Source organism: Canis lupus, chromosome 15, assembly GCF_011100685.1.
Source record: "Canis lupus familiaris isolate Mischka breed German Shepherd chromosome 15, alternate assembly UU_Cfam_GSD_1.0, whole genome shotgun sequence".
NCBI classification, from domain to species: domain Eukaryota; kingdom Metazoa; phylum Chordata; class Mammalia; order Carnivora; family Canidae; genus Canis; species Canis lupus.
Window position 1 is genome coordinate 8,610,793 of NC_049236.1, and position 25,235 is coordinate 8,636,027.

The window sequence follows — 25,235 nt, forward strand, 5'->3', positions numbered from 1 at the left end:
AAAGTCCAGAAATACCTGGTGGTTGGCATTGGTTCCATGGCTCAAGTCTTTACAATCTTCTTGGTCCCAGAATGGCTGCTGTAGCTCCACCCATCACATCTTTGTTCTACGCAACAAACAAGAGGGGGTAAGGAAAGGAAAGAGGAGCACCTACCACTGTCCCTTTGTACAGTAGCAGTCTGTAAGTCCCACCCCGCCACTTGCACTTATGTTTTGTTAGATACCCTGGCTGCTAGGAAGCCTGAGAAATGTAGAATTTGCTGGGCATTTTGCCACTTAAGTAAAGTTAGGTTTCTGTTAAGAAACAAGACAAGGAAGTAGATAGTGGGTGCCTGTCTCTAGTTTCTCGCTTTCGAAATTGAATTCTTTGCCCAGTTGAGGGTAAGTCATTAGCTGACCAGGGGATGCTCTTGGGCCTCCATTGCCTGACTATCATATGAAATGGGGTAGGTATTCATAAGTTTTGTGTGAGCCATCGTTATGTGTGTGTGCGTGTGTGTGTGTGTGTATGTACAAGGGAGAGCTGGAGCACAGGGAAGGCCACCTGATGGCCAAGACTGGCTAGTACCACTCTCTGTGGGCACTGACACTCTGTCCCAAGGAACTGGGGAGGCATTTCCAGATTATCTCCATGGTGCAACTGGAGCACATCCTGAGAGCCAACAGGCTGTGGCACATTCACGACCCACCTGGACAGAAGAGGCCACATCTGCGTGATGTACCTATTTCCTTTCCCCTGCCCTGGACTCACTGATACAAAATGCCTTAGCCTGAGTGTAAAAGTAGTCCTCCCAAGGGGATACAATAAATCATGCTTCTGCAGCCTAGAAGTATAACATACACCTGGGCAATTTCTTGAAAGGGAAGGTAGATAAGGCTGGTGATGGATTAAAAGTTTTAAAAAGCTTTAAAAATAAAGTAACTCCATAAGATTAGAGAAATTTCCTTTTTTAATATTTTATTTGCAAAAGAGACTGAATGAGAGAGAGAGCATGAGCAGGGCCAGGGGCAGAGGGAGAGGGAGAAGCAGTCTCCCTGCCAAGTAGGGAGCCTGATGCAGGGCTCAATCCAGGACCCTGGGATCATGACCTGAGCTGAAGGCAGATGCTTCCCTACTGATCCACCCAGAAGCCAAGTTGTTATGAGATTGTGCTAGTTACTCCATTCTCCTCATTACACTACTTTCACCTCTCCTGAAGACCTTTGACTTCTTGTGTATCCATTTCAATTGTTTGTCTCTCATTTTAAAAACTAGATTCACCTTTGGAGAAAGGATGAGCCAGTGTCTCAGAGCAAATTCATCAGCTCTAAACTAGGGGGCCTAGTGGAATCCTTGGGATTGTGGGAAAGGTGTGGACACTGGGCCCCTCAAAGTTTGGTCCCAGAAGCCTGTAGATGTCAGGAGACCTAGGGCATTTGAAGGTGCCCAGCAGGGCATGGCAGTGTGTAGGCTGGCAATAGGTTTTAGTAGGGTGCTGACCTCATTTCTGGGCAAGAGAAACAAATTTAGACATGTCTTTTCCAGATTCATCCTATTCCTATTCAAAATGTTAAGTAGAGTCATAAAGACAGAAAGTAGGATGCTTAGGATGCTGTTTGCCAAGGGCTGAAAGGTGGCAGTAATGGGAAGTTTCTTTTTTTTAAGATTTTATTTATTCATGAGAGAGAGAGAGGCAGAGACACAGGCAGAGGGAGAAGCAGGCTCCATGCAGGGAGCCCAACATGGGACTTGACCCCGGGTCCCCAGGATCTTGCCCTGGGCTGAAGGTGGCGCTAAACTGCTGAGCCACCTGGGTCACCCAATGGGAAGGTTCTGACTCACAGTAGAGAGTTTTAGTTTTACAAGATGAAATGTGTTCTGAAGATGGGTTACAGGAAGGTTGTACAAAGCTATTAATGCTATTAATACACTTAAAATGTACTCCATGAACTTAATGTAGTTAATGAAATATAGAAATGGTTGATTTGTAGAAGGTAGGTTTTTGACATGTGTATTGTACATCAATAAAGTATATTTTATTTAAAAACTGCAAATACAGAGAAATGAGCACAGGGCAATGTAGTCTTCAATTATACCCTCTCATTTTGCTGCTGCTATTTTATCTCAGCCACTTTCCTTGAGACAACTTTGCTCAAACAAAATATTCTCATCACATGCCCAGATACCTTAAGGATTAAAATCAAATTTTCCAAAATATGGAAGAGCTTTAGAAAAGGTTGTTTTCAGGGTTAATTTATTCCTCCATCAATTTTTTAAATCTCAGGCAAATTAAGAATTCTTTTGCATTGACTTCAATTTTAATTCAATGATTTTTAAAACCAGAATCGATTCTATTTAGGCAAATGGTTGGATTTTTTATCCATATCATTATCTACTGACTACAGACAGTGTCTGCTATTATAAGTTTTGTTTAGGTGTCATTATTTTTGCCAAGTCAACTTTTCTGATCTTATGAATATTAAAATAATGTTTGCCCCAGTTTTATTGATATAATTGACATACAGCCCTATGTATGTTCAAGGTAAACAGCATAATGATTTTACATTCCTGTATTGTGACACGATTACCAGAATAAGTTTGGTTAAACACCACCATCTCTTATAGATACAAAATTAAAGTAAATAAAAAAGCAAACGACTTTCCTTGTGATTAGTACTCTCAAGATTTACTCTCTTGACACCTCTCAGATACACCATAAAGCAGTAATAACTCTAGTCATTATAATGTACTGTAAACTGCTATTACTTCTTTATCTTAAAACTGAAAGTTTGTATCTTTTCACCATTCCCTCAACCACCATTCTGGTTACCTCAATCTGATCTTTTTTTCTGAATTAGGCTTTTCGTTTTTTGTTGTTGTTGTTGTTTTTTAGATTCCACAAATAAGGGAATATATATATATAATTACATGCATGTGTATGAAATCATAATTTGCCTCTCTCTGTCTCACTTATTTCACTTGGCATAATGCCTTCAAAGTCTAATATGGTTATTACACGTAACCGGATTTCCTTTCCTATGGCCAATTCCTATTTCATTCTATAGCTAACATTTTTATACATTCACAACTGATGGGCACAGATGTTTTCTTGTCTTGGTTGTTGAAAATAGTGCTTCCTCTGTTGGGGATTTACCCCAAAGATTCAGATGCAATGAAACGCTGGGACACCTGCACCCCGATGTTTATAGCAGCAATGGCCACAATAGCCAAACTGTGGAAGGAGCCTCGGTGTCCATCGAAAGATGAATGGATAAAGAAGATGTGGTCTATGTATACAATGGAATATTACTCAGCCATTAGAAACGACAAATACCCACCATTTGCTTCAACGTGGATGGAACTGGAGGGTATTATGCTGAGTGAAGTAAGTCAATTGGAGAAGGACAAACATTACATGGTCTCATTCATTTGGGGAATAAAAATAATAGTGAAAGGGAAGATAAGGGAAGGGAGAAGAAATGTTTGGGGAAATATCAGAAAGGGAGACAGAACATGAAAGACTCCTAATTCTGGGAAACGAACTAGGGGTGAAGGAAGGGGAGGAGGGCGGGGGGTGAGAGTGAATGGGTGACGGGCACTGAGGGGGGCACTTGACGGGATGAGCCCTGGGTGTTATTCTGTATGTTGGTAAATTGAACACCAATAAAAAATAAATTTATTATTAAAAAAAAAAAGAAAATAGTGCTTCCTGATAATGGAGGTGCAAATATTTCCTGGACATATTCTTCTATTTTCTATGGATACAGTCCCAGGAGTGGAACTGCTGAATCATAATGGTAGTTCTATCTTTGAATTTTAAGGAACCACCATAAGTTTTGCATAGTGAATGTACCAATGTGCGATCCCAACAATAGAGCCCAAGGGTTCCCTTTTCTCCACATTCTCAGCAGCATTTCTTGTCTCTTGTCTTTTTTATGCTAGCTCTTCCAATGGATGTGATGTGATATCACATTGGATTCTTGGCTTGCATTTTTCTGATGGTTAATCAGGTTGTCTACCTGTTTATCATTTGTTTATTTTCTCTAGGAAAATGCCAGAGCACTGTACACCGCATCTGGGTTCCAAGGGACAAGACCAGTCTCCACAGGGCCTTCAGGATCCTCATTTAGATAGGCATGGGTGGGAGCAGGGTCCCTCTTCTGACTGAGGTGAGGTTCCTTATTTGTAAAGTAGACACCAATGGAGAGGACAGGAAAGGAACAAAAGGGAGGCTTCTGAGGTCCTTTTCTTTGCCCTTGGAGCCCATAGGTCCTGCTCCTTTGCCGCTGTGATCTGGAAAGCCAATGCCTTGAGGACACCCAAATAAAGCTGTCCTTTTCTTTGGTGGTGACCTGCCTGGGGCTGTAGCTAGAGTTGGAGAACATGAGGCAGGAAACCTCCTCTGCAATGGTACCTAGGGACTTCTGCTGGAGGAATTGCAGAGGAAAACTCATTGTGGTCATCCCCCTACCCAGAGACAACTTGAAACTCTTTGTGGCATTTCTCCCTACAGTCTAGCTGGTTAAAAGGGGAAGTGGGTTCAAAGAACTTCTCATTGATTCATTCCATAACTAGGCACTAAGTACTCGCCCTATGCCAGGTACCTTGGTGGGCCCATGGATGAAGCTAAAAACACCATGAGCTCCTGCCTAAAGGAACTGGAGGTGGACAAAAGCACAAAACCAAAGACACATGAAAGAAAAGAGCAAATGCTATATGATACACAAAACTGTATGCCGAGAAGGAAAGTTGGGGAATTATTGGAGAGAAAAGTATGAAAGGTCTCAGTGAGGGTGACATTCCTGAGAACAGAATAACAAAAGGGAGTTAGATCTGGAGACACTGTGTTGGGAAGAAAGGACCCCAATGCAGATACTCAAAACAGACGCTGGTTTGGCAAGAAGAGGTTAAAAGGACAGCCAGCGTGGCTACGAGGAAAGGAGGAGGAGATGTGAGGAGAGGGAAGAGTGCAGGGATGCTGAGGCCTGGTAGACTGTTAGTTATCTACTGTTCCTCCGTTACCGTGTTGCCCCAATACCTTGCATATTACAGTTCATTATTTAATTTCTCATCAGTTTTGTAGTCATGTGTATCCAAGTTCTATACAGCGATTTCCAAACACCGTCTTCCATTAGACTGGAGCTAGGTTCTAACTGCCATAAATGAGCACCTAGCGTATGCCTTACAAGGCATACACACTTGTGCTCATAAATGAGCACCTAGTGTATGCCTTACAAGGCATACACACTCCTGAGAGTAGAGCTTATGGCCTGTACCTCCCACATGCTGACTGCCTTTACGCTTCTTTCCACAGGATTTCGGTCAATGCGGGACAGAAGTTGTGTGAGCAGCAAGTGTATCCAAGTTCAATCCAGCGACTTCCGAGGAATTCCTCCCTTAGGTTGGAGCTACATACTAACTTCCATACCTGAGAAGCCAGTTGAAAGCTGTCTCCATGGGGAGCTTCCTTCTGCGAGTTGAGCTGAGGCAGTCTCCCAGTTCCACACTGCCTGCAGATGGAGTTTCGAAAACACCCTCAATAGAGGTGTTGGTTAGAAGCTGGTGGGAGGCAAGTGGCAAGCTGCGGTCTTGGAAGGATTGTGACTCTGAGTCCAGGAGAGCAGAATTTATGGAAGTTCCTCAGGATGCTGCTGCGTTCTCACTCCATGGGAACGCACCGAGTTGAAAGCTGGCTTCTAGGCATGCTTGCTTGTGAGAGCTGAGCTCAGGGCAGGACCCGCCCGTATCCTGACTGCGTGGGGACTTAGCTCCTAAATCCTTAGCTTCGGTTCTCACACAGGTTGGGTGAAAAACATGTGGAAGTGGCAGGCATGTAGACATTTTATCCGAGTTCAATACAGCGACATCCAAACACCATCTTCAAATCGAGAGGAGCTATGTTCTAACTGCCATAAATGAGTGCCTAGCGGACAGCTGTCTCCCAAGCATACAGACTCCTGAGAGTTTAGCTTATGGCCTGTAACTCCGACATGCTGACTGCCAAGATGCTGGAGCCCCGAGATGCTCTGGGATGGGCAGGCACGCGGTCCCCCCACAGAGTCCAGCCCAGGGACACCTGCAAAGGCCTGGGGATGCGCTCAGGGCCACAGACACCCCGGCTGCATGTCCTCAGGGCAGGCAGCCACATGGGGCTGGTGGTGTTCCGGGGACAGGCCAGGACAGGGGAGGAGAGGTGCCAGGGCCTGCCAGGAGCAGGGTGCGGGGAGCGCTGGCTCCCAGGGGGGCGTGCAGGGTAGTGGCTGCTCCAGGGCTGGAGAGGGCTCTGGCAGCGCTCGGGGAGCTGGGAGCTGCACACCCCATGGCAGGAGCCACATGGAGGCACACGGAAAACCCAGGATGCACATAACCCCGGCACGCTGCACGTGTGAGGTCACCGCCTGTCCCCGTGCACAGACCTGACCCCAGAGATCGGTCCCCACGGACAGGACCTGAGAACCGCAGGGCCTGCGGGGCGGGTGTCCACACCTCGGCGGTCTTGCTGGCCAGGGGCTGACTGAGCAGAGCCCCCCGTTGTCCCCCCTCCTAGGCAGCGAGCCCTGTTCCACGTGCTGGCGGCCTACTCGGTGTACGACACCGTGAGTGTCCCTGCCCCCACCCCCTGCCCCACGGGCGGCCTTGTCCTGAGAGCTGGTGACCAGCGGGACTCCCAGTTAGGGCCCCAGCTCCACGGCCCCCAGGTGCCGGGGAGGGTCTCTCTCCTCCGGGACGGGCAGGGGGCGGGGTGCAGACCTCCCAGGGGAGGCAGGGCCTGGGTGCCCGAGGGCTGGGGCTGCCCCGGGCCCCCGCGTGCACCGCGGCCGTCCTAGAGCTCGGGTCTGGACCCTGATAGACGGAACTACTGATGAGAACCCCGGGCGGGGAAGGCTCCCACTCCCCTGAAGGGCATGAGGCCGAGGCACCCAGGAGGCCGCCCCCTTCCATGGCGCATTCCAGAAGGGTCCCCGAGGAACACCAGCCAACACACTCTATGGCCCCGTGGGGTGTCCTGGCCCAGCCTCCCTCGTGGAACCTCCCAGGGGCCACAGTCAGGCCCCTGACCTGCCCTCAAGGGGGGGTCTCCAGACCTGGCGGGTCCCCTGCAGCCTGGCACAGCTCACGGAGGCCCCTCCTCCTGGTCTGAGGACGGGGGCCCTGGCATGGTGGACACAGGGTTCGGTAGCGGGGCCCATGGTGCTGGTGTCCGAGCTGGTCCGGGTGGTCCTGCACCTGCCCTCCTGCCCTCTGGGAGCCCCCTCCGGGAGCTCGGGCTGTGAGGGAGCCAGGGGAGCCTGATGCCTGCGCAGGGAGGGCTCAGAGGGGGCCTCAAGGTGGACACCCTCCGTGGGGCTCTGGCTCTTGCAGGAGGAGGGCTACTGCCAGGGCACGAGTGAGATCGCGGCCATCGTCCTCATGTTCCTGCCAGAGGAGGACGCCTTCTGGGCGCTGGCCCAGCTGATGACCGACGACAGGCACGCCATGCACGGTAGGGGAGCTCAGGAGAGCCTCCCTGCAGGCTGCTGCACTGGGGGCAGGTGGCGATCCCCCCAGTCCGCCTTTACACGGACAAGAGTACCGTCTCCCCAGGTGGCTCGGGGTCCTGGAGCCATGGCCACCCGCCCCACCATCTGCAGACTAGTCTTGCACTCCTGCTGCTCCCTCAGCCCCTATCCGCTGCCTGCTTGCCCACCAGGTCCCACTGCAAGGCCCAGGAGGCAGCGTCTCCACCTTCCCAGGTGCCCCCAGCCTGACTTCCAAGCCCCACAGAGGGGTGTGCACACCCATCACCCTCCCCATGACCTGCACCCGCTGACCCTCAGGGCTGGGGACCCTCCTGTCCCTGCGGCGGCCACTGCAGGAAAGAGGGTGCTGGGTCAGCTGGGCCTGGTCCTCAGCCCCCAGCCCACACCCCAGGGGGTCTTTGTGAGGATGAGGGTCCCCGGGCCCTGCACCCCGACCTGGAAGGCAGTCCTGTCCTCTGGGAAGAGTGGGCCCAGTCAGGGTTCAGAGGGCTGTGGGCACACGGGGGTCAGGGCATGGGGGAGGAGGCACCTGCCAGGACACCACCCCCACCCCACCTGGTGCAGGAGGAGGCCCTGATCGTGGGGGCCTGAGGCCTTCTCAGGCTTCTTCATTCCAGGGTTCCACAAACTGCCGAGGTTCCAGGCCCATCACGAGCACGTTCTAGACAGAGCTCTCCCCAAGCTGAAGAAGCACATGGCGAGTGGAAGCTCCTAGAGGCTCTGTCCCTGTGGCCCGAGGCGAGGGTTGGGGGGCACAGCCCTTCTGAGCTGCCCAGAGATTGGGGTAACGTTCCTCATCTGGGGCCTGGGTGCATCCTCGGGGCTGGGCAGGCAATGGGGAGCATGTCCACCTGGCGCCAGGGGCCACAGTGTGGGGCCTGAGCACCTCCTGCCCTTCCGCCAGGATGAGGAACAGATGTGCACTGGCATTTACACCCCCAAGTGGTTCCTTCAGTGCTTCATTGACTGGGTAAGACCACCCCAGGGCCCCCGCTCCCTGACCTGCTCCCTGACCCCGGGGAGAGGCCAGCTCAGCCCTACCCTCCAGACAAGCCAGGCCCGACCCTGGGTCCTGAGGCTGAGGCTCGCAGCCCAGACCCATCCTGAAGAAGCCCAGAGGGTCCCTGGAGGAGGTTCCGGGGGGCGGGCCTTCTCTGCCTCAGCTCCCCCAGGGAAGGCTGGTTCAGCTGGAGCGTGGACAAGCCCTCGGCCCATGCTGCGGCCAGCCTGGGGTTCTCTTGAGACATGTTGTCATCAAGAGGAGGCAGAGTCTGTGCCCCCAGGTGTGCATGGGGTGCTGGGCAGGATCGGAACCCAGAGTGGCTGGGAGCCCTGATCTCCCTGGGAGAATGGCACACACAGGGGGTGCAGTGGGGCCTCGTCGGAGGAAGCCAGGGGGCGGCAAGGGCTGTGGGCACATGGGAGTCCTAGCCTAGCCCCAGCTGAGACCCCCAGGGGTCCTTGCTCAGGCAGCTCCTCCCACCCCGTTGTCCCCTAGACCCCTTTCTCGCTCACCCTGAAGCTCTGGGACGCCTACATTCTGGACGGGGAGCAGGTGCTCACACTTAGGCTTACACCATCCTCAAGGTGCACAGAAGTGAGCCCCTGGGAGCCCAGGTGTGCCCAAGGGAGGGGGACAGGGGTGGTGACCCTGTGCTCTGAGCAGCACCCAGACCTGGGTGGGGGGACGGCAGGGCAGGTGGGTGTAGCGGGACTCCCTGAGAGGAGCAGCAGGCAGGGGCCACCCCAGCCGGCGCACTGCCCATGGTGCTCCTGGGCACAGCGGGCCCTCTGGGTCTGACTTACACCCACCGCCCAGAGCGCCTCCTGAAGCTGCCCCTGGAAGGGCTCCGGGAGTTCCTGCAGGACTCTCTGGCCCAGCCCTGGGGGTTGGAGGATTAGGAGGTGCTAAGACACCTTCGGGCCTCCATGACCCAGCTCTGAAGGATGAAGTGTGACTCCCCCCCCAAGTGGGCTCAGGGCCCCATCCCCTCCCTATTCAGCCTGCTGGGGCCACCCACAGGGGACAGAGCCCCGGGGCTGTCATCCTCATCTTGGGGCTCTCCTCTTCTGTTCCAGCCTCAGGGAACCCAGGCCAGGCTTGGGCCTGTGGGCACCCACTGCAGGACTTAGGCACCAGCAGTGTGGGGGGCTGTGGACAGTGTCAGCCCGGGGGCCACCTGGGAGTTGTGAGGACCCCTGGGCCCCCACTGGGGACACAGCCTGCTGGAGACACTAACCCAGTCTGCCTCTTTCCAGCGGGACCTGACGAGTTCCCCAGGAGGGCCCTGGGCCTAGAGCAAGTGTTCCCAGTGCCTGGGCCTCTCCTCCCTTCTCCGGCCTCTGAGACACCCCCCAGGGTGGAGGAGCCGGCCTCCCCGGGCCCAGCCACCCAGCCTGAGCCGCCGGGACCCCCTCCGGGCCAGGCCATCCTCAAGGCCGAGGAGCCGCTGCAGGAGGAAAGATCCTCAGAGCCCACGGCTGCACACCTGTGTCCGGGAACACTGGGGGCTCCGCTTCTGGCCCAGCTGCCCCCAGCCCAGGACCCCTCGTTGGCCCGGCTGCCCCCCCAGCGATGGAACTCCCTCCTCATCCTCCCAGTGCAACAAGACAGTGCAGGCAGGCGGCCCCCAGACATGGGCTTGAAGCCAGAACACGGGGTCCCCTTCCCTTCAGTGCCTGCCAGGGCCACACAACAGACCAGGCCCTGGAGCCCCCCCGGGACTCCCATCACAGTGTCCTCCCAGCCCACTAAGGATGACGCTGTTGGGCCCAGGACACCCTTCCTGCCCCGCGGCCACTGCAGCTCAAGCCCCTCACAGGGCAGTGATGGGCACAGCCAGGGCAGAGCCAGGGCGGCGCTGAGCCCGCTGCCCCGAGGCCCTGCACAGGCTGGGGACCCTCTGCCCTCTGTGCCCACGGGGCAGCTCGATGCTCGCAGGCCTCGGGGGCAGAGCGTGACAGTGAGTGCAGGGTCCCGGAGGCTCTGGCCCGCCGTCACCGTGCCCTGCCTCATCTCGCGAGCCTCTCACAGCCAGATGTGGCCTCCTGGGCCCTAGGCGTGCCCCACAGATCCAGGTCGCTGACCTAGGGCAGGCGGGGGAATAACGGGACACCCTGGGGGGAGGGCAGCAGGGGCAGGCCCGTGGGCCCCACCCGCACCCACACCAGGAGGCAGGCTCCTCCACATGCTGGGGCTCCAGCAGTCAGTCACCTGGCACCAGGGGGCCAGAGGCCGGGGCCCAGCTGCCGTGCTGGGACGCAGCACAGGAGCCCATAAGCTGCAGGTCCAGGTCAGCTCTGCTGTCCTCAGAACCGCCTCTCAGGCCCCAACCTCAAGACCTGCACCCCCACACGGAGTCTGCACAGGCTCCCAGGTGGGGGACTCCAGAGCATGCACCCCCGTGTGATTCCCATTTTCCCCTAAAGGACAGGAAGGTCTCCCTCCCCAGGGGAAGGCGCGCACCCTCAGCTCTGAGCCCGTTTGCTGTTGAAAGTTCAATAAAGTGTTGTTGTGTGAAAAGCACGGACGGCCCATTCTGCGTCTCCCGCTAGAGCTCTGTGCACGAGGTGCGGAGAGACCCCCAGAGAGGAAGAGGGGGCACCGCCCAGGCCCCTGATCAGCTCCTGCAGGGGGGCCACCAGGCACACACAGCTGAAGTTCCCATGTGCCTTCCAGGGGCGGCCATACGCCAGGGTCAGGACCCCACAATCTCTACTGCAACTCAGCCTGTGCCCTGCGGGCCAGGAGGGGCTGGGACAGAGTGACAGTCGGGGAGCCTCATGTCACCAGGGTCTGTGCAAAGAACCCTGGGAGGTCTGTGCTCCCTCTGTCCTGGGATCCTGGACTGGCCGGGTTCCAGGGGCACTTCCTCCCTTCCACGCCCCGTGCCTGTGTGCCTGGGGCACAGAGGGCCAGCAGGGCGGTCGGTGTGGCCCTGGAGGGGACGTCAGGAGAGTAGACACTTGCAGCTTATGCACCTGGGCCACCCTTACCAGGCGGGCTCAGCCTACATACCTTGTGCTGCTGGATCTCTTGCACCAGCATGTGGAGGGCACCCTCCACGATCTCGTGAGTGGGGGCTGGGTGAGCGTGGGGCTCCGCCTGAAGGCCAGGCAGCGCAGGGGACCAAGGAACCCCAGCCCCCTCCCCACCCCAACTCCCAACATGGGCAGCCCCAGGGCTCCCCCCATGGGCAGCCGGCTCCTCAGGAGCTCCCCCCAGGGCGGCCCCGAGGTCTGGCTCCCCACTGGAGAGGCATCGGGGAGAAGAGAAGCAGCCGGACCCACTGCTGGACACGGGAATGTGGCCGAGCCGGACCTTCCAGCTCAGCTGACCCTCCGGCGGAAAGTCACTGCCCGAGCGAGCCCCGAGTCGGCCAGGAGAACCCAGCTAGCCGCCCAGCGCCAGCACCAGAAATAATGTTGTGTCAACCATTTCGGTGTTAGAGTGATGCAGCCAGAGGATCAGATAGCTGCACAGTGACAGACACACACACCCCAAAACCAACAAAAGTCGGAATCCCCCGAATGTTGTCAAACAGCAGCAGGATGGTTACATACATGTCACTGTGGTCACACGATAGAGTACATGGAAGATGCTACAAACCACGACTGCAGAGGTGCTGGAGGCACGGAGATGTGCCTGCCGGGTTCCAACAAGGAGCGCAGAGGGGCAGGAAGCACCCTACGGAGCGGGGGCCCCTCCTAGGAAAGGACACCAGATCCCTGCGAAGGCTACGGATGGTGAAATCTGTCCTCTCTTTCAGCCTCTGGTTTTCCCCCTATTTTGTTCTTCATAATTCTAGTTCAGCCTCCATCCTGCATCCAAGCCAATGACCATACAGGCTTCGTTATGACATCGGATCCTAAAAGGAGGCCGAGCTCTGGCTACCGGGTTCGGGAATGATCATTGCCTAGGTTTATGCTGATCCACCGAACTCGTGCCTTCACAGCTCTTCTCTCCCCGCACAATGAGGGGAAACACAGGTCTTTTTTATTTTTTTTTAATTTTTATTTATTTATGATAGTCACAGAGAGAGAGAGAGAGAGAGGCAGAGACACAGGCAGAGGGAGAAGCAGGCTCCATGCACCGGGAACCCGACGTGGGATTTGATCCCGGGTCTCCAGGATCGCGCCCTGGGCCAAAGGCAGGCGCTAAACCGCTGCGCCACCCAGGGATCCCGGAAACACAGGTCTTAAAATGAAGGAAGCCCACTCCCACTCAGGCGGGACCGTCACTTGTGGAGGACGTCATCTGGGCCAAGTAGTGCAAACGGGGACGATCAAGAATAGGTTGCAGGTTAGACATAGTCTGGTGGAGGTTTTTCCTGAGGCAAGCACTTACCTTCAATGTCATTCTTTATTTGTTCATCCATTTATTATTTGTTAAATATTTTAGTTTTATGTCATCTCTATACGCAACATGGAGTTCAAAGTCACAATCCTGAGATCAAGATCCCCTGACCAGGGCAGCCAGACACCCACCCCAGTACCATGTTTCATATCTCTTTGCTTGCTTGCCTATCCCTGCATCCAACTGGAACATTGAGTCCTTGACGGGGAGCTTTAGTTACCTCCAAATCCTAGAGCATTCTCACTATATCCCAATCCTAGATTCACACTTGCCATTGAATAGCATTTTAAGTAAATCGTCAGTGAAATGACTCCTGGTAAAGGAAATTGTCAACTTTTCACGTGTGTGGGCCCCACTCCCTGGGCTCCCAGGGAAGCTATGCTTTCTTTAACATTGATCAAGGTCCCAATGACTCCACCACACCTCAAAGCATGGGCTCACTTTCTGCCCTGATACATGCAGCGTGTCTGGTTCAATTAATACATATGAATCAATCAAAGGGAGCCTGACCGCTCAGTGTGGCTCGTAAGAACATGCGACTCTTATTCTTGGGGTAGCGAGTTCAAGCCCCATGTTGGGTGTAGAGATTACAGAAAAATAAAATCTTAAAAAAAATCAATCAGTTGATCTGGGGGAGACACAGCCCCGGATCCCACAGGGACAGGGAGCCAGCTGACGGGTCTATGCACAATATTATAGGCAGCAGAGCACAAAATCTGAACTTTCAGAAATCTGCTAGAGTGGGGGACACACCACCCTTGAGGGTGCTCAGGTGGAGAAGTGGGGGGCAGTCCCGGGAGCGACAGGGTGGACTCAGGATCCCAGGGGTCCCAAGGACGGTGGCGCCAACTGTTCCCAGGCTCAGGAGCGGGGAACCTGGCTGAGAGCCGCGGGTCTAGGGCCAGCTGTCTGCCCTGTGTGGCCACAAGCTGCCAACCCCGGTCCAGTCATGGGGCCGCGTCCCTGGGCCAGGCCAGCAAAGGCCAGAAGTGGGAGGAGACCCTCCCGGGCAGGAGGAGCACAGGTCTCCCCCGTGGGAGTCCCTCAAAATTGAAATTTTGAAACTCAGTCACTTGTCTGAGATTTGAAAAAGAACGAAAGAAAAAGCTCGGACGCAGACAGGGTGAACGCAGGGTTCTGACAGAAATGGCGAAGACGCAAGGGCTTGGTGGCTCTCCTGTGGGGGCCCCTGCAGACAGGGGGGCCGGATGCTCAGCCCCAGCCCCAGAGCCAGAGAACCCAGCGCCCCCACCCGCATCCCGCCCGTCAGCGCCGAGTCGTCGGGGAGCAGCACAGCGCCGCCTGGTGGACGCCGGAGGCGATGACACCGATCCCGCCTCTGACCCCGCAGGTGCGTCTCTATCTGCGAGTTGAGCTCACCCGCGGTCCCTCGCAGCTCCACACAGCCTGCCAATGGAGTTTCGAAAATCCTCACTAGAGACCTTTGTCAGAAGCTCCTGGGAGGCAAGTGGCAAGCGGCAGGCGTGGAAGACTTTTTTATTAAAAAAAAAAATCAACTAAATTTATTTAAACTCACTAGGAAAAATTTCTGAATATAAAACACCATTTTCCTCAATCATAATAGCTAAAATTTATTTTATTTATTTATTTTCTTTGCTGGGCTATTAATTCACTTTTATTTTTTAAATACTATTATTATTATTTTTTAAAAATTTATTTTTTATTGGTCGTAGGGGAGATCTATTTTTAACTCTTTGAGGAACCTCCACACAGTTTTCCAGAGTGGCTGCACCAGTTCACATTCCCACCAACAGTGTAAGAGGGTTCCCCTTTCTCCGCATCCTCTCCAACATTTGTGGTTTCCTGCCTGTTAATTTTCCCCATTCTCACTGCTGTGAGGTGGGATCTCACGGTGGTTTTGATTTGTATTTCCCTGATGGCCAGTGATGCGGAGCATTTTCTCATGTGCATGTTGGCCATGTCTATGTCTTCCTCTGTGAGATTTCTGTTCATGTCTTTTGCCCATTTCATGTTTGGACTGTTTGTTTCTTTGGTGTTGAGTTTAATAAGTTCTTTATAGATCTTGGAAACTAGCCCTTTATCTGATACGTCATTTGCAAATATCTTCTCCCATTCTGTAGGTTGTCTTTGAGTTTTGTTGACTGTATCCTTTGCTGTGCAAAAGCTTCTTATCTTGATGAAGTCCCAATAGTTCATTTTTGCTTTTGTTTCTTTTGCCTTCGTGGATGTATCTTGCAAGAAGTTACTGTGGCCGAGTTCAAAAAGGGTGTTGCCTGTGTTCTCCTCTAGGATTTTGATGGAATCTTGTCTCACATTTAGATCTTTCATCCATTTTGAGTTTATCTTTGTGTATGGTGAAAGAGAGTGGTCTAGTTTCATTCTTCTGCATGTGGATGTCCAATTTTCCCAGCACCATCTATTGAAGAGACTGTCTTTCTTCCAGTGGAGAGTCTTTCCTCCTTTATCGAATATTAGTTGACCATAAAGTTCAGGGTCCACTTCTGGGTTCTCTATTCTGTTCCATTGATCTATATGTCTGTTTTTGTGCCAGTACCACACTGTCTTGATGACCACAGCTTTGTAGTATAACCTGAAATCTGGCATTGTGATGCCCCCAGATATGGTTTTCTTTTCTAAAATTCCCCTGGCTATTCGGGGTCTTTTCTGATTCCACACAAATCTTAAAATAATTTGTTCTAACTCTCTGAAGAAAGTCCATGGTATTTTGATAGGGATTGCATTAAACGTGTAAATTGCCCTGGGTAACATTGACATTTTCACAATATTAATGCTTCCACTCCATGAGCATGGAATATTTTTCCATCTCTTTGTGTCTTCCTCAATTTCTTTCAGAAGTGTTCTACATAGTTTTTAGGGTATAGATCCTTTACCTCTTTGGTTAGGTTTATTCCTAGGTATCTTATGCTTTTGGGTGCAATTGTAAATGGGATTGACTCCTTAATTTCTCTTTCTTCAGTCTCATTGTTAGTGTATAGAAATGCCATTGATTTCTGGGCATTGATTTTGTATCCTGCCACACTACGAAATAGCAGTTCTAGCAATCTTGGGGTGGAGGCTTTTGGGTTTTCTATGTAGAGAATCATGTCATCGGCGAAGAGGGAGAGTTTGACTTCTTCTTTGCCAATTCGATTGCCTTTAATGTCCTTTTGTTGTCTGATTGCTGAGGCTAGGACTTCCAGTACTATGTTGAATAGCAGTGGTGAGAGTGGACATCCCTGTCTTGTTCCTGATCTTAGGGGAAAGGCTCCCAGTGCTTCCCCATTGAGAATGATATTTGCTGTGGGCTTTTCATAGATGGCTTTTAAGATGTCGAGGAATGTTCCCTCTATCCCTACGCTCTGAAGAGTTTTGATCAGGAATGGATGCTGTATTTTGTCAAATGCTTTCTCTGCATCTAATGAGAGGATCATATGGTTCTTGGTTTTTCTCTTGCTGATATGATGAATCACATTGAGTGTTTTACGAGTGTTGAACCAGCCTTGTGTCCCGGGGATAAATCCTACTTGGTCATGGTGAATAATCTTCTCAATGTACTGTTGGATCCTATTGGCTAGTATCTTGTTGAGAATTTTTGCATCCATGTTCATCAGGAATATTGGTCTGTAATTCTCCTTTTTGGTGGGGTCTTTGTCTGGTTTTGGAATTAAGGAGATGCTGGCCTCATAGAACGAATTTGGAAGTACTCCATCTCTTTCTATCTTTCCAAACAGCTTTAGTAGGATAGGTATGGTTTCTTCTTTAAACGTTTGATAGAATTCCCCTGGGAAGCCATCTGGCCCTGGACTTTTGTGTCTTGGGAGGTTTTGGATGACTGCTTCAATTTCCTCCCTGGTTATTGGCCTGTTCAGGTTTTCTATTTCTTCCTGTTCCAGTTTTGGTAGTTTGTGGCTTTCCAGGAATGCGTCCATTTCTTCTAGATTGCCTAATTTATTGGCGTATAGCTGTTCATAATATGTTTTTAAAATCGTTTGTATTTCCTTGGTGTTGGTAGTGATCTCTCCTTTCTCATTCATGATTTTATTAATTTGAGTCTTCTCTCTCTTCTTTTTAATAAGGCTGGCTAGTGGTTTATCTATCTTATTAATTCTTTCAAAGAACCAACTCCTGGTTCTGTTGATCTGTTCCACAGTTCTTCTGGTCTCAATTTCGTTGAGTTCTGTCGAATCTTAATTACCTCTCTTCTTCTGCTGGGTGTAGGATCTATCTGCTGTTTTTTCTCTAGCTCCTTTATGTGTAAGATTAGCTTTTGTATTTGAGTTCTTTCCAGTGTTTGAATGGATGCTTGTATTGCGATGTATTCCCCCTTATGACTGCTTTTGCTGCATCCCAAAGATTTTGAACGGTTGTATCTTCATTCTCATTAGTTTCCATGAATCTTTTTAATTCTTCCTTAATTTCCTGGTTGACCCTTTCATGTTTTAGCAGGATGGTCCTTAACCTCCACGTGTTTGAGGTCCTTCCAAACTTCTTGTTGTGATTTAGTTCTAATTTCAAGGCATTATGGTCTGAGAATATTCAGGGGACGATCCCAATCTTTTGGTATCGGTTCAGACCCGATTTGTGACCCAGTATGTGGTCTATTCTGGAGAAAGTTCCATGTGCACTTGAGAAGAATGTGTATTCCGTTGAGTTTGTATGTAAACTTCTGTAGATATCTGTGAAATCCATCTGGTCCAGTGTATCAGTTAAAGCTCTCGTTTCTTTGGAGATGTTGTGTTTAGAAGACCTATCGAGGGTAGAAAGCGCTAGATTGAAGTCACCAAGTATAAGTGTATTATTATCTAAGTATATCTTAACTTTGGTTATTAAGTCATTGATATATTTGGCAGCTCCCACATTTGGGGCATATATATTGAGGATTGTTAAGTCCTCTTGTTGGATAGATCCTTTAAGTATGAGATAGTGTCCCTCTTCATCTCTCACTACAGTCTTCGGGGTAAATTTTAGTTTATCTGATATGAGGATGGCTACCCCTGCTTTCTTTTGAGGACCATTTGAATGGTAAATGGTTCTCCAACCTTTTATTTTCAGGCTGTAGGTGTCCTTCTGTCTAAAATGAGTCTCTTGTAGACAGCAAATAGATGGGTCCTGCTTTTTTACCCAGTCTGACAGCCTGCGCGTTTTGATGGGGTCATTAAGCCCGTTCACGTTCCAAGTTACTATTGAAAGATATGAGTTTAGTGTCATCATGATATCTATTCAGGCCTTGTTTTTGTGGATTGTTCCACTGAACTTCTTCTTAAAGGGGAATTTGAAGAGTCCCCCTTAAAATTTCTTGCAGAGCTCGTTTGGAGGTCACATATTCTTTCAGTTCCTGCCTGTCTTGAAAGCTCTTTATCTCTCCTTCCATTTTGAATGAGAGCCTTGCTGGGTAAAGCATTCTTGGTTGCATGTTCTTCTCATTTAGGTCCCTGAATATATCCTGCCAGCCCTTTCTGGCCCGCCAGGTCTCTGTGGAGAGGTCTGCTGTTACCCTAATACTCCTCCCCATAAAAGTCAGGGATTTCTTGTCTCTTGCTGCTTTAAGGATCTTCTCTTTATCTTTGGAATTTGCAAGCTTAACTATTAGATGTCAAGGTGTTGAATGGCTTTTATTGATTTTAGGGGGGGGGAGGGACCTATTTCCTGGATCTGAATGCCTGTGTCCCTTCCCAGATTAGGAAAGTTTTCAGCTATGATTTGTTCAAATACATATTCTGGCCCTCTGTCCCTTTCGGCGCCCTCGAGAACCCCAATTAAACGTAGGTTTTTCTTCCTCAGGCTGTCGTTTATTTCCCTTAATCTATCTTCATGGTCTTTTAATTGTTTGTCTCTTTTTTCCTCAGTTTCCCTCTTTGCCATCAACTTGTCTTCTATGTCACTCACTCGTTCTTCCACCTCGTTAACCCTCGTCGTTAGGACTTCTAGTTTGGATTGCATCTCATTCAATTGATATTTAATTTCTGCCTGATTAGATCTAAATTCTGCAGTCATGAAGTCTCTTGAGTCCTTTATGCTTTTTTCTAGAGCCACCAGTAGCTGTATAATAGTGCTTCTGAATTGGCTTTCTGACATTGAATTGTAATCCAGATTTTGTAGCTCTGTGGGAGAGAGGACTGTTTCTGATTCTTTCTTTTGAGGTGAGGTTTTCCTTCTAGTCATTTTGCTCAGTGCAGAGTGGTCAAAAACAAGTTGTAAAAGGAAAAGGAGAAAAAGAGAGGAGAGAAAGAAGGAAAGAAAAGAGAAAAAGAAAAAAGAGAAAGAAAAAGAAAGGAGAAAAGGGTGGGGGAAGCAAACAGAAATCAAAAAGCAAATAAAAAACAAAACAAAACAAAACAAAACAACACGGGGGAGCATCTTCTGATTCTGTATACTTTAAGTTCCTTGACTTCCCCTGGAAGTTGTCCTTCTAGCTGGTCTTCTGGGGGAGGGGCCTGTTGTGTGATTTTCAGGTGTTAGCCCTTGGGGGAGCTACTCTGCCCCGGCCTGGTTCAGGGCTCAGTGGGGGGTGTTTACCCCGTGAGGCCCCAGGAGGAACCACAGTGGTGGGGCCAGCTCTGGAGCCCTGACTTCAGCCCTCGCAGTAACTCCAGAGCTCTCGGTCTGCAGGGCCTGGAGGCTCCGGGGCGGGGCCGCTGATCTGCTCAGCTCCGAGCAGGAGCGTCCTTGCGGTCCTGGGCCCTCCCGGCCTCTGCCTGTCCCGGGGTGAGGCCGGATCCTGGGCTGTGACCCGGCGCCCTGTGCTCTGGGGCCTGCGCTGTTGGATTCGCTCCCGGGCGCGCAGCCCCCTCCGTGGAGCCGCCGCCGGAGCCCACCCGAGCTGCTCCGGGTCCCGCCGTGCGCGCTGCAGCCCTTAGGGAGCTCGGCGCACTCTCCCGGGGCGCAGGTGTCTGTTAGTGTCCCAAGGAGCCTGAGGTCATCCCCGCCCTCCTGGGGTCCTGCTCTAACTCCCTGGGAGCCCCTTTCCGCCCGGGAAGGTTGGTGCAGCTCCTGCTTTTCCAGAGGGAGCTCTCCTGTCCTGGGGACACTCGCCCCGGCCTCAGCCCGGCTCCTCGGGCGGCCCCTCCCCCTTGGAGGCCTTTTGTTTCTTTTTCCCCGTCTCCTACCTTGATAGAAGCGCGAACTCTTCTCACTGTAGCATTCCAGCTGGTCTCTCTTTAAATCTCAGGCCGAATTCGTAGATTTTCAGGATGACTTGAAGGTTATCTAGGTAATTTGGTGGGGACAGGTGATTTGGGGACCCTACTCTTCCGCCATCTTGCCCCTCCCCTCTCTTTTAAGATTTTTTTATTTATTTATTCAGAGAGAGAGAGAGAGAGAGGCAGAGACACAGGCAGAGGGAGAAGCAGGCTCCATGCAGGAAGCCTGATGTGGGACTCGATCCCAGGTCTCCAGCATCACACCCTGGGCTGCAGGCGGCGCTAAACCGCAGCGCCACTGGAGCTGCCCCCCTTTTTTTTTCTTTTGGTCTTTTTTTTTTTTTTTCTGCTTTTTCCATTACAACTCGTTTTTATATCAGACTAAAAATTTCCAATATTTTTTTTCTTTTACCATCTTAACTACAAGATTTTACCACCTCTTCATTGTCAAGTTTCTTCCTTTTTGAATTTCATATTTCTACAATTACATGTCTTAGATATAGTTTTCCCTTTTGGATTCATTTTCAATGTATTCAATTTAATTTTGGGAGATAGTTGAGATAGGGGTTTTCTTTTTGTTTTTTGTTTTTTTTCTCTACCTCATTTTGTTCTACAATGGTGGAAATTAATGCCTTATAAAACATGACCATCATGCATCTAGAACCAAGTGGTACACAGTGTTGGTTCATTCTGTGAGATTATATTCTCTCTTCCTTCCCACTCTGCCCCTCTTTTACCTTATGTTTTGGTGGTCAATGGTAGGGCCTTCAAGTATTGCTGGTTTATATAAATTTGGTACTGAGCAGCTTCCAACATACAGAACTTAATACAATCAAAACCAAAAAGATCACCCTCTACGACCCCTCAGGTAGATAATGTTCTCTCCACTACAACTTCTTCACCACCACCTATCCCCCAATTTTTCTCTTTTTCCCCTTTTCTTCACTTTCTTTTTCTTTATTTGTGGTATTTGCCTCTTTATTTTTACTAATTTGTTTTAAAATTTGTTTTCCACTTTAGTGGTCCTTTTGTTTTATTTTGTTCTGTTCTTTTTTTACTTTTATTTTCTGGTCTCTGATGCAAAAATTCTCAACAAGATGCTAGCAAATAGGATCCAAAAGTATGTAAAGAAGATTATTCACCACGACCAAGTGGGATTTATCCCTGGGATGCAAGGCTGGCTCCACACCCATAAAACAATCAAGGTGAAGGATCACATTAACAACATAGAAAAAAAAAAAAGAACCATATGATCTTCTCAACAGATGTAGAGAAAGCATTTGACAAAATACAGCATCCATTCCTTATCAAAACTCTTCAGAGTGCAGGGATAGAGAGAACATTCCTCAGCATCTTAAAAGTCATCTGTGAAAAGTCCACAGCAAATATTCTCAATAGGGAAACACTGGGAGCTTTTCCCCTAAGATCAGGAACACCACAGGGATGTCCACTCTCACCACTGCTATTCAACATAGTCCTAGAAGTCAGCCTCAGCAATCAGACAACAGAAAGAAATAAAAGGCATTCAAATGGGTGTAGAAGAAGTTAAAATCTCCCTCTTCGCAGATGACATGATACTGTACATAGAAAACCCAAAAGACTCCACTCCAAGATTACCAGAACTCATATAGCAATTTGGCAGTGTGGCAGGATACAAAATCAATGCCCAGAAATCAATGGCACATCTATACACTAACAATGAGACTGAAGAAAGAGAAGTTAATTAGGGAGTCAATCCCATTTACAATTCCACCCAAAAGCATAAGATACCTAAGAATAAACCTAACCAAAGAGGTAAAGGATCTATACCCTAAAAACTACAGAACACTTATGAAAGAAATTGAGGAAGACACAGAGATGGAAAAATACTCCATGCTCATGGAGTGGAAGAATTAATATTGTGAAAATGTCAATGCTACCCAGGGCAAGTTACACGTTCAATACAATCCCTATCAAAATACCATGGGCTATCTTCAGAGAGTTTGAACAAGTCATCTTAAGATACTGTGGAATCAGAAAAGACCCCAAATAGCCAGGGGAATATTGCAAAAGAAAACCAGAGCTGGGGGCATCAAAATGCCAGATTTCAGGTTGTACTACAAAGCTGCGGTCATCAAGACAGTGTGGTACTGGCACAAAAACAGTCACATAGATCAAAGGCACAGAACAGAGAACCCAGAAATGGGCATTCAATTCTATGGTCAAGTAATATTTGACAAAGCAGGAAAGACTATGCACTGGAAAAAGGACAGTCTCTTCAATAAATGGTGCTGGGAATATTGGACAGCCACATACAGAAGAATGAAACTGGACCATTCTCTTTTACAAGACAAAAAGATACACTCAAAATGGATGAAAGATCTAAATGTGAGACAAGACTGCATCAATATCCTAGAGGAGGACACAGGCAACAACCTTTTTGAACTTGGCCACAGTAACTTCTTGCAAGATACATCCATGAAGGCAAGGGAAACAAAAGCAAAAATGAACTATTTGGACTTCATCAGGATAAGAAGCTTTTGCACAGCAAAGGATACAGTCAACAAAACTAAAAGACAACCTACAGAATGGGAGAAGATATTTGCAAATGACGTATCAGATAAAGGGCTAGTTTCCAAGATCTATAAAGAACTTATTAAACTCAACACCAAAGAAACAAACAGTCCAAACATGAAATGGGCAAAAGACATGAAGAGAAATCTCACAGAGGAAGACATAGACATGGCCAACAAGCACATGAGAAAATGCTCTGCCTCACTGGCCATCAGGGAAATACAAATCAAAACCACAATGAGATACCACCTCACACCAGTGAGAATGGGGAAAATTAACAAGGCAGGAAACCACAAATGTTGGAGAGGATGTGGAGAAAGGGGAACCTTCCTGCACTGTTGGTGGGAATGTGAACTGGTGCAGCCACTCTGGAAAACTGTGTGGAGGTTCCTCAGAGTTAAAAATAGATCTGCCCTATGACCCAGCAATTGCACTGCTGGGGATTTACCCCAAAGATACAGATGCAATGAAACGCCGGGACACCTGCACCCCGATGTTTATAGGAGCAATGTCCACAATAGCCAAACTGTGGAAGGAGCCCAGTGTCCTCGGATAAAGAAGATGTGGTTTATGTATACAATGAAATATTACTCAGCCGTTAGAAACAACAAATGCAGGGGATCCCTGGGTGGCTCAGCGGTTTCGCGCCTGCCTTTGGCCCAGGGTGCGATCCTGCGGTACCGGGATCAAGGCTCGCGTCGGACTCCCAGCATGGAGCCTGCTTCTCCCTCTGCCTGTGTCTCTGCCTCTACATTAATAAATAAAAATAAATCTTTAAAACAAACAAAAAAGAAACGACAAATGCCCACCATTTACTTCAATCTGGATGGAACTGGAGTGTATTATGCTGAGTGAAATAAGTCAATCGGAGAAGGACAAACATTATATGGTTTCATTCATATGGGAATATAAAAATAACTGAAAGGGAATAAGGGGAATGGAGAGAAAATGAGTGGAAAATATCAGAGAGTGAGACAGAACATGAGAGACTCCTAACTCTGGGAAACAAAAAAGGGGTAGTGGAAAGGGAGGTGGGCAGAGGGTTGGGGTGACTGGGTGACGGGCACTGAGGGGGGCACTTGATGGCATGAGCATGGGGTGTTATGCTATATGATGGTAGATCAAACTCCAATTTAAAAAAATACCAAAAAGAAAGCAAATTTCTTTTTGTGTTTGAGTTCTAGTTTCAAAGTGTTTCAAAGTGTTGTGGTCCCCTGAAACTATGCTGAGGACAATCCCAGTCTTTTGGTATCCGTTGAGACCTGATTTGTGACCCAGTATGTGGTTTATTCTGGAGAAAGTTCCATGTGAATTTGAGAAGTTGTATATTCAGTTATGTTTGGATGGAAAGTTCTGTGTATATCTGTGAAATCTATTTGGTCCAGTGTATCATTCAAGGCCCTGGTTTCTTTGGTGATGTTCTGCTTAGAAGGTCTGTCATTGGCTGAGATTGCCGTGTTGAAGACTCCTACTATTAGTGTATTATTATCTAGTTATCTTTTTACTTTGTTATTAATTGATTGACATACTGGTGGCTCCCACTTTATGGACAATTCGGCAGTTTGGCAGGATACAAAATCAATGCACAGAAATCAGTGGCATTTCTATACACTAACAATGAGACTGAAGAAAGAGAAATTAAGGAGTCAATCCTTTACAACTGCACCCAAAGCATAAGATACCTAGGAATAAACCTAACCAAAGATGTAAAGGATCTATACCCTAAAAACTATAGAACACTTATGAAAGAAACTGAGGAAGACACAAAGAGATGGAAAAATATTCCATGCTCATGGAGTGGAAGAATTAATATTGTGAAAATGTCAATGCTACCCAGGGCAAGTTACACGTTCAATACAAATCCCTATCAAGATACTATGGACTATCTTCAGAGAGTTGGAACAAATAATCTTAAGATTTGTGTGGAATCAGAAAAGACCCCAAATAGCCAGAGGCACTTTGAAAGATAAAACCCATGCCTGAGGGCATCACAATGCCAGATTTCAAGCTGTATGACAAAGCTGGGATCATGAAGACAGTGTGTACTGGCACAGAAACAGACACAGATCAATGGAACAGAATATAGAACCCAGAAATCGGTCCTTAAATCTATGGTCAACTCATATTCAACAAAGCAGGAAAGACTATCCACTGGAAAATGGACAGTCTCTTCAATAAATGGTACTGGGAAAATTGGACAGCCACATGCAGAAGAATGAAAGTAGAGCATTCTCTTACACCAGACACAAAGATACACTCAAAATGGATGAAAGATCTAAATGTGAGACAAGAGAGGAGCCCTGCGTGGTTTAGGGCCTGCCTTTAGCCCAGGGCCTGATCCTGCAGTCCCAGGATGGAGTCCTACATGAGGCTCCCTATATGGAGCCTGCTTCTCCCTCTGCCTGTGTCTGCCTCTTTCTCTCTGTGCCTCTCACGAATAAATAAATAAAATCTGAAAAAAAAGAAACATAATGAGATACCACCTCACACCAGTGAGAATGGCGAAAATTAACAAGAAACTAGACGATGTGAAAAAAAAAAAAAAAGAAACTAGACGATGTGGAGCAAGGGGAACCCTCTTGCACTGTTGGTAGGAATGTGAACTGGTACAGCCACTCTGGAAAACAGTGTGGAGGTTCCTCAAGACATTAAGGACAGAACTACCCTACAACTCAGCAATTGCACTACTGGGTATTTACCACAAG

At 49.2% G+C, this 25,235-nt stretch overlaps 1 protein-coding gene across 4 annotated transcripts; it reads left to right on the top strand.

Moving 5' to 3' along the window:
* The first annotated feature begins 3,588 nt into the window (after positions 1–3,588).
* On the top strand, positions 3,589–9,898 carry LOC102152242 (USP6 N-terminal-like protein). Of its 4 annotated transcripts, none has more exons than XM_038557991.1 (6): positions 3,589–6,576; positions 7,343–7,463; positions 8,103–8,197; positions 8,405–8,470; positions 8,999–9,097; positions 9,760–9,898. In XM_038557991.1, the coding sequence occupies exons 2-6, from the start codon at positions 7,391–7,393 to the stop codon at positions 9,796–9,798; spliced, it is 372 nt and encodes a 123-aa protein (XP_038413919.1). In that variant the 5' UTR covers positions 3,589–6,576; positions 7,343–7,390; the 3' UTR covers positions 9,799–9,898. The 4 variants fall into 4 exon arrangements, with proteins under 4 accessions (XP_038413919.1, XP_038413921.1, XP_038413920.1 ...); XM_038557993.1 differs by having other exon boundaries at positions 8,118–8,197; XM_038557992.1 differs by having other exon boundaries at positions 8,999–9,117; positions 9,760–9,893.
* The last annotated feature ends 15,337 nt before the right edge of the window (positions 9,899–25,235 follow it).

Bases quoted from the DNA above. Each gene is read 5' to 3' on its own strand.
- LOC102152242 (XM_038557991.1), top strand. From the start codon at position 7,391: ATGTTCCTGCCAGAGGAGGACGCCTTCTGGGCGCTGGCCCAGCTGATG. The intron at 8,198-8,404 runs GCGAGTGGAAGC...CCCTTCCGCCAG, and splicing joins CCAAGCTGAAGAAGCACATG to GATGAGGAACAGATGTGCAC. The intron at 8,471-8,998 runs GTAAGACCACCC...GTTGTCCCCTAG, and splicing joins TTCAGTGCTTCATTGACTGG to ACCCCTTTCTCGCTCACCCT.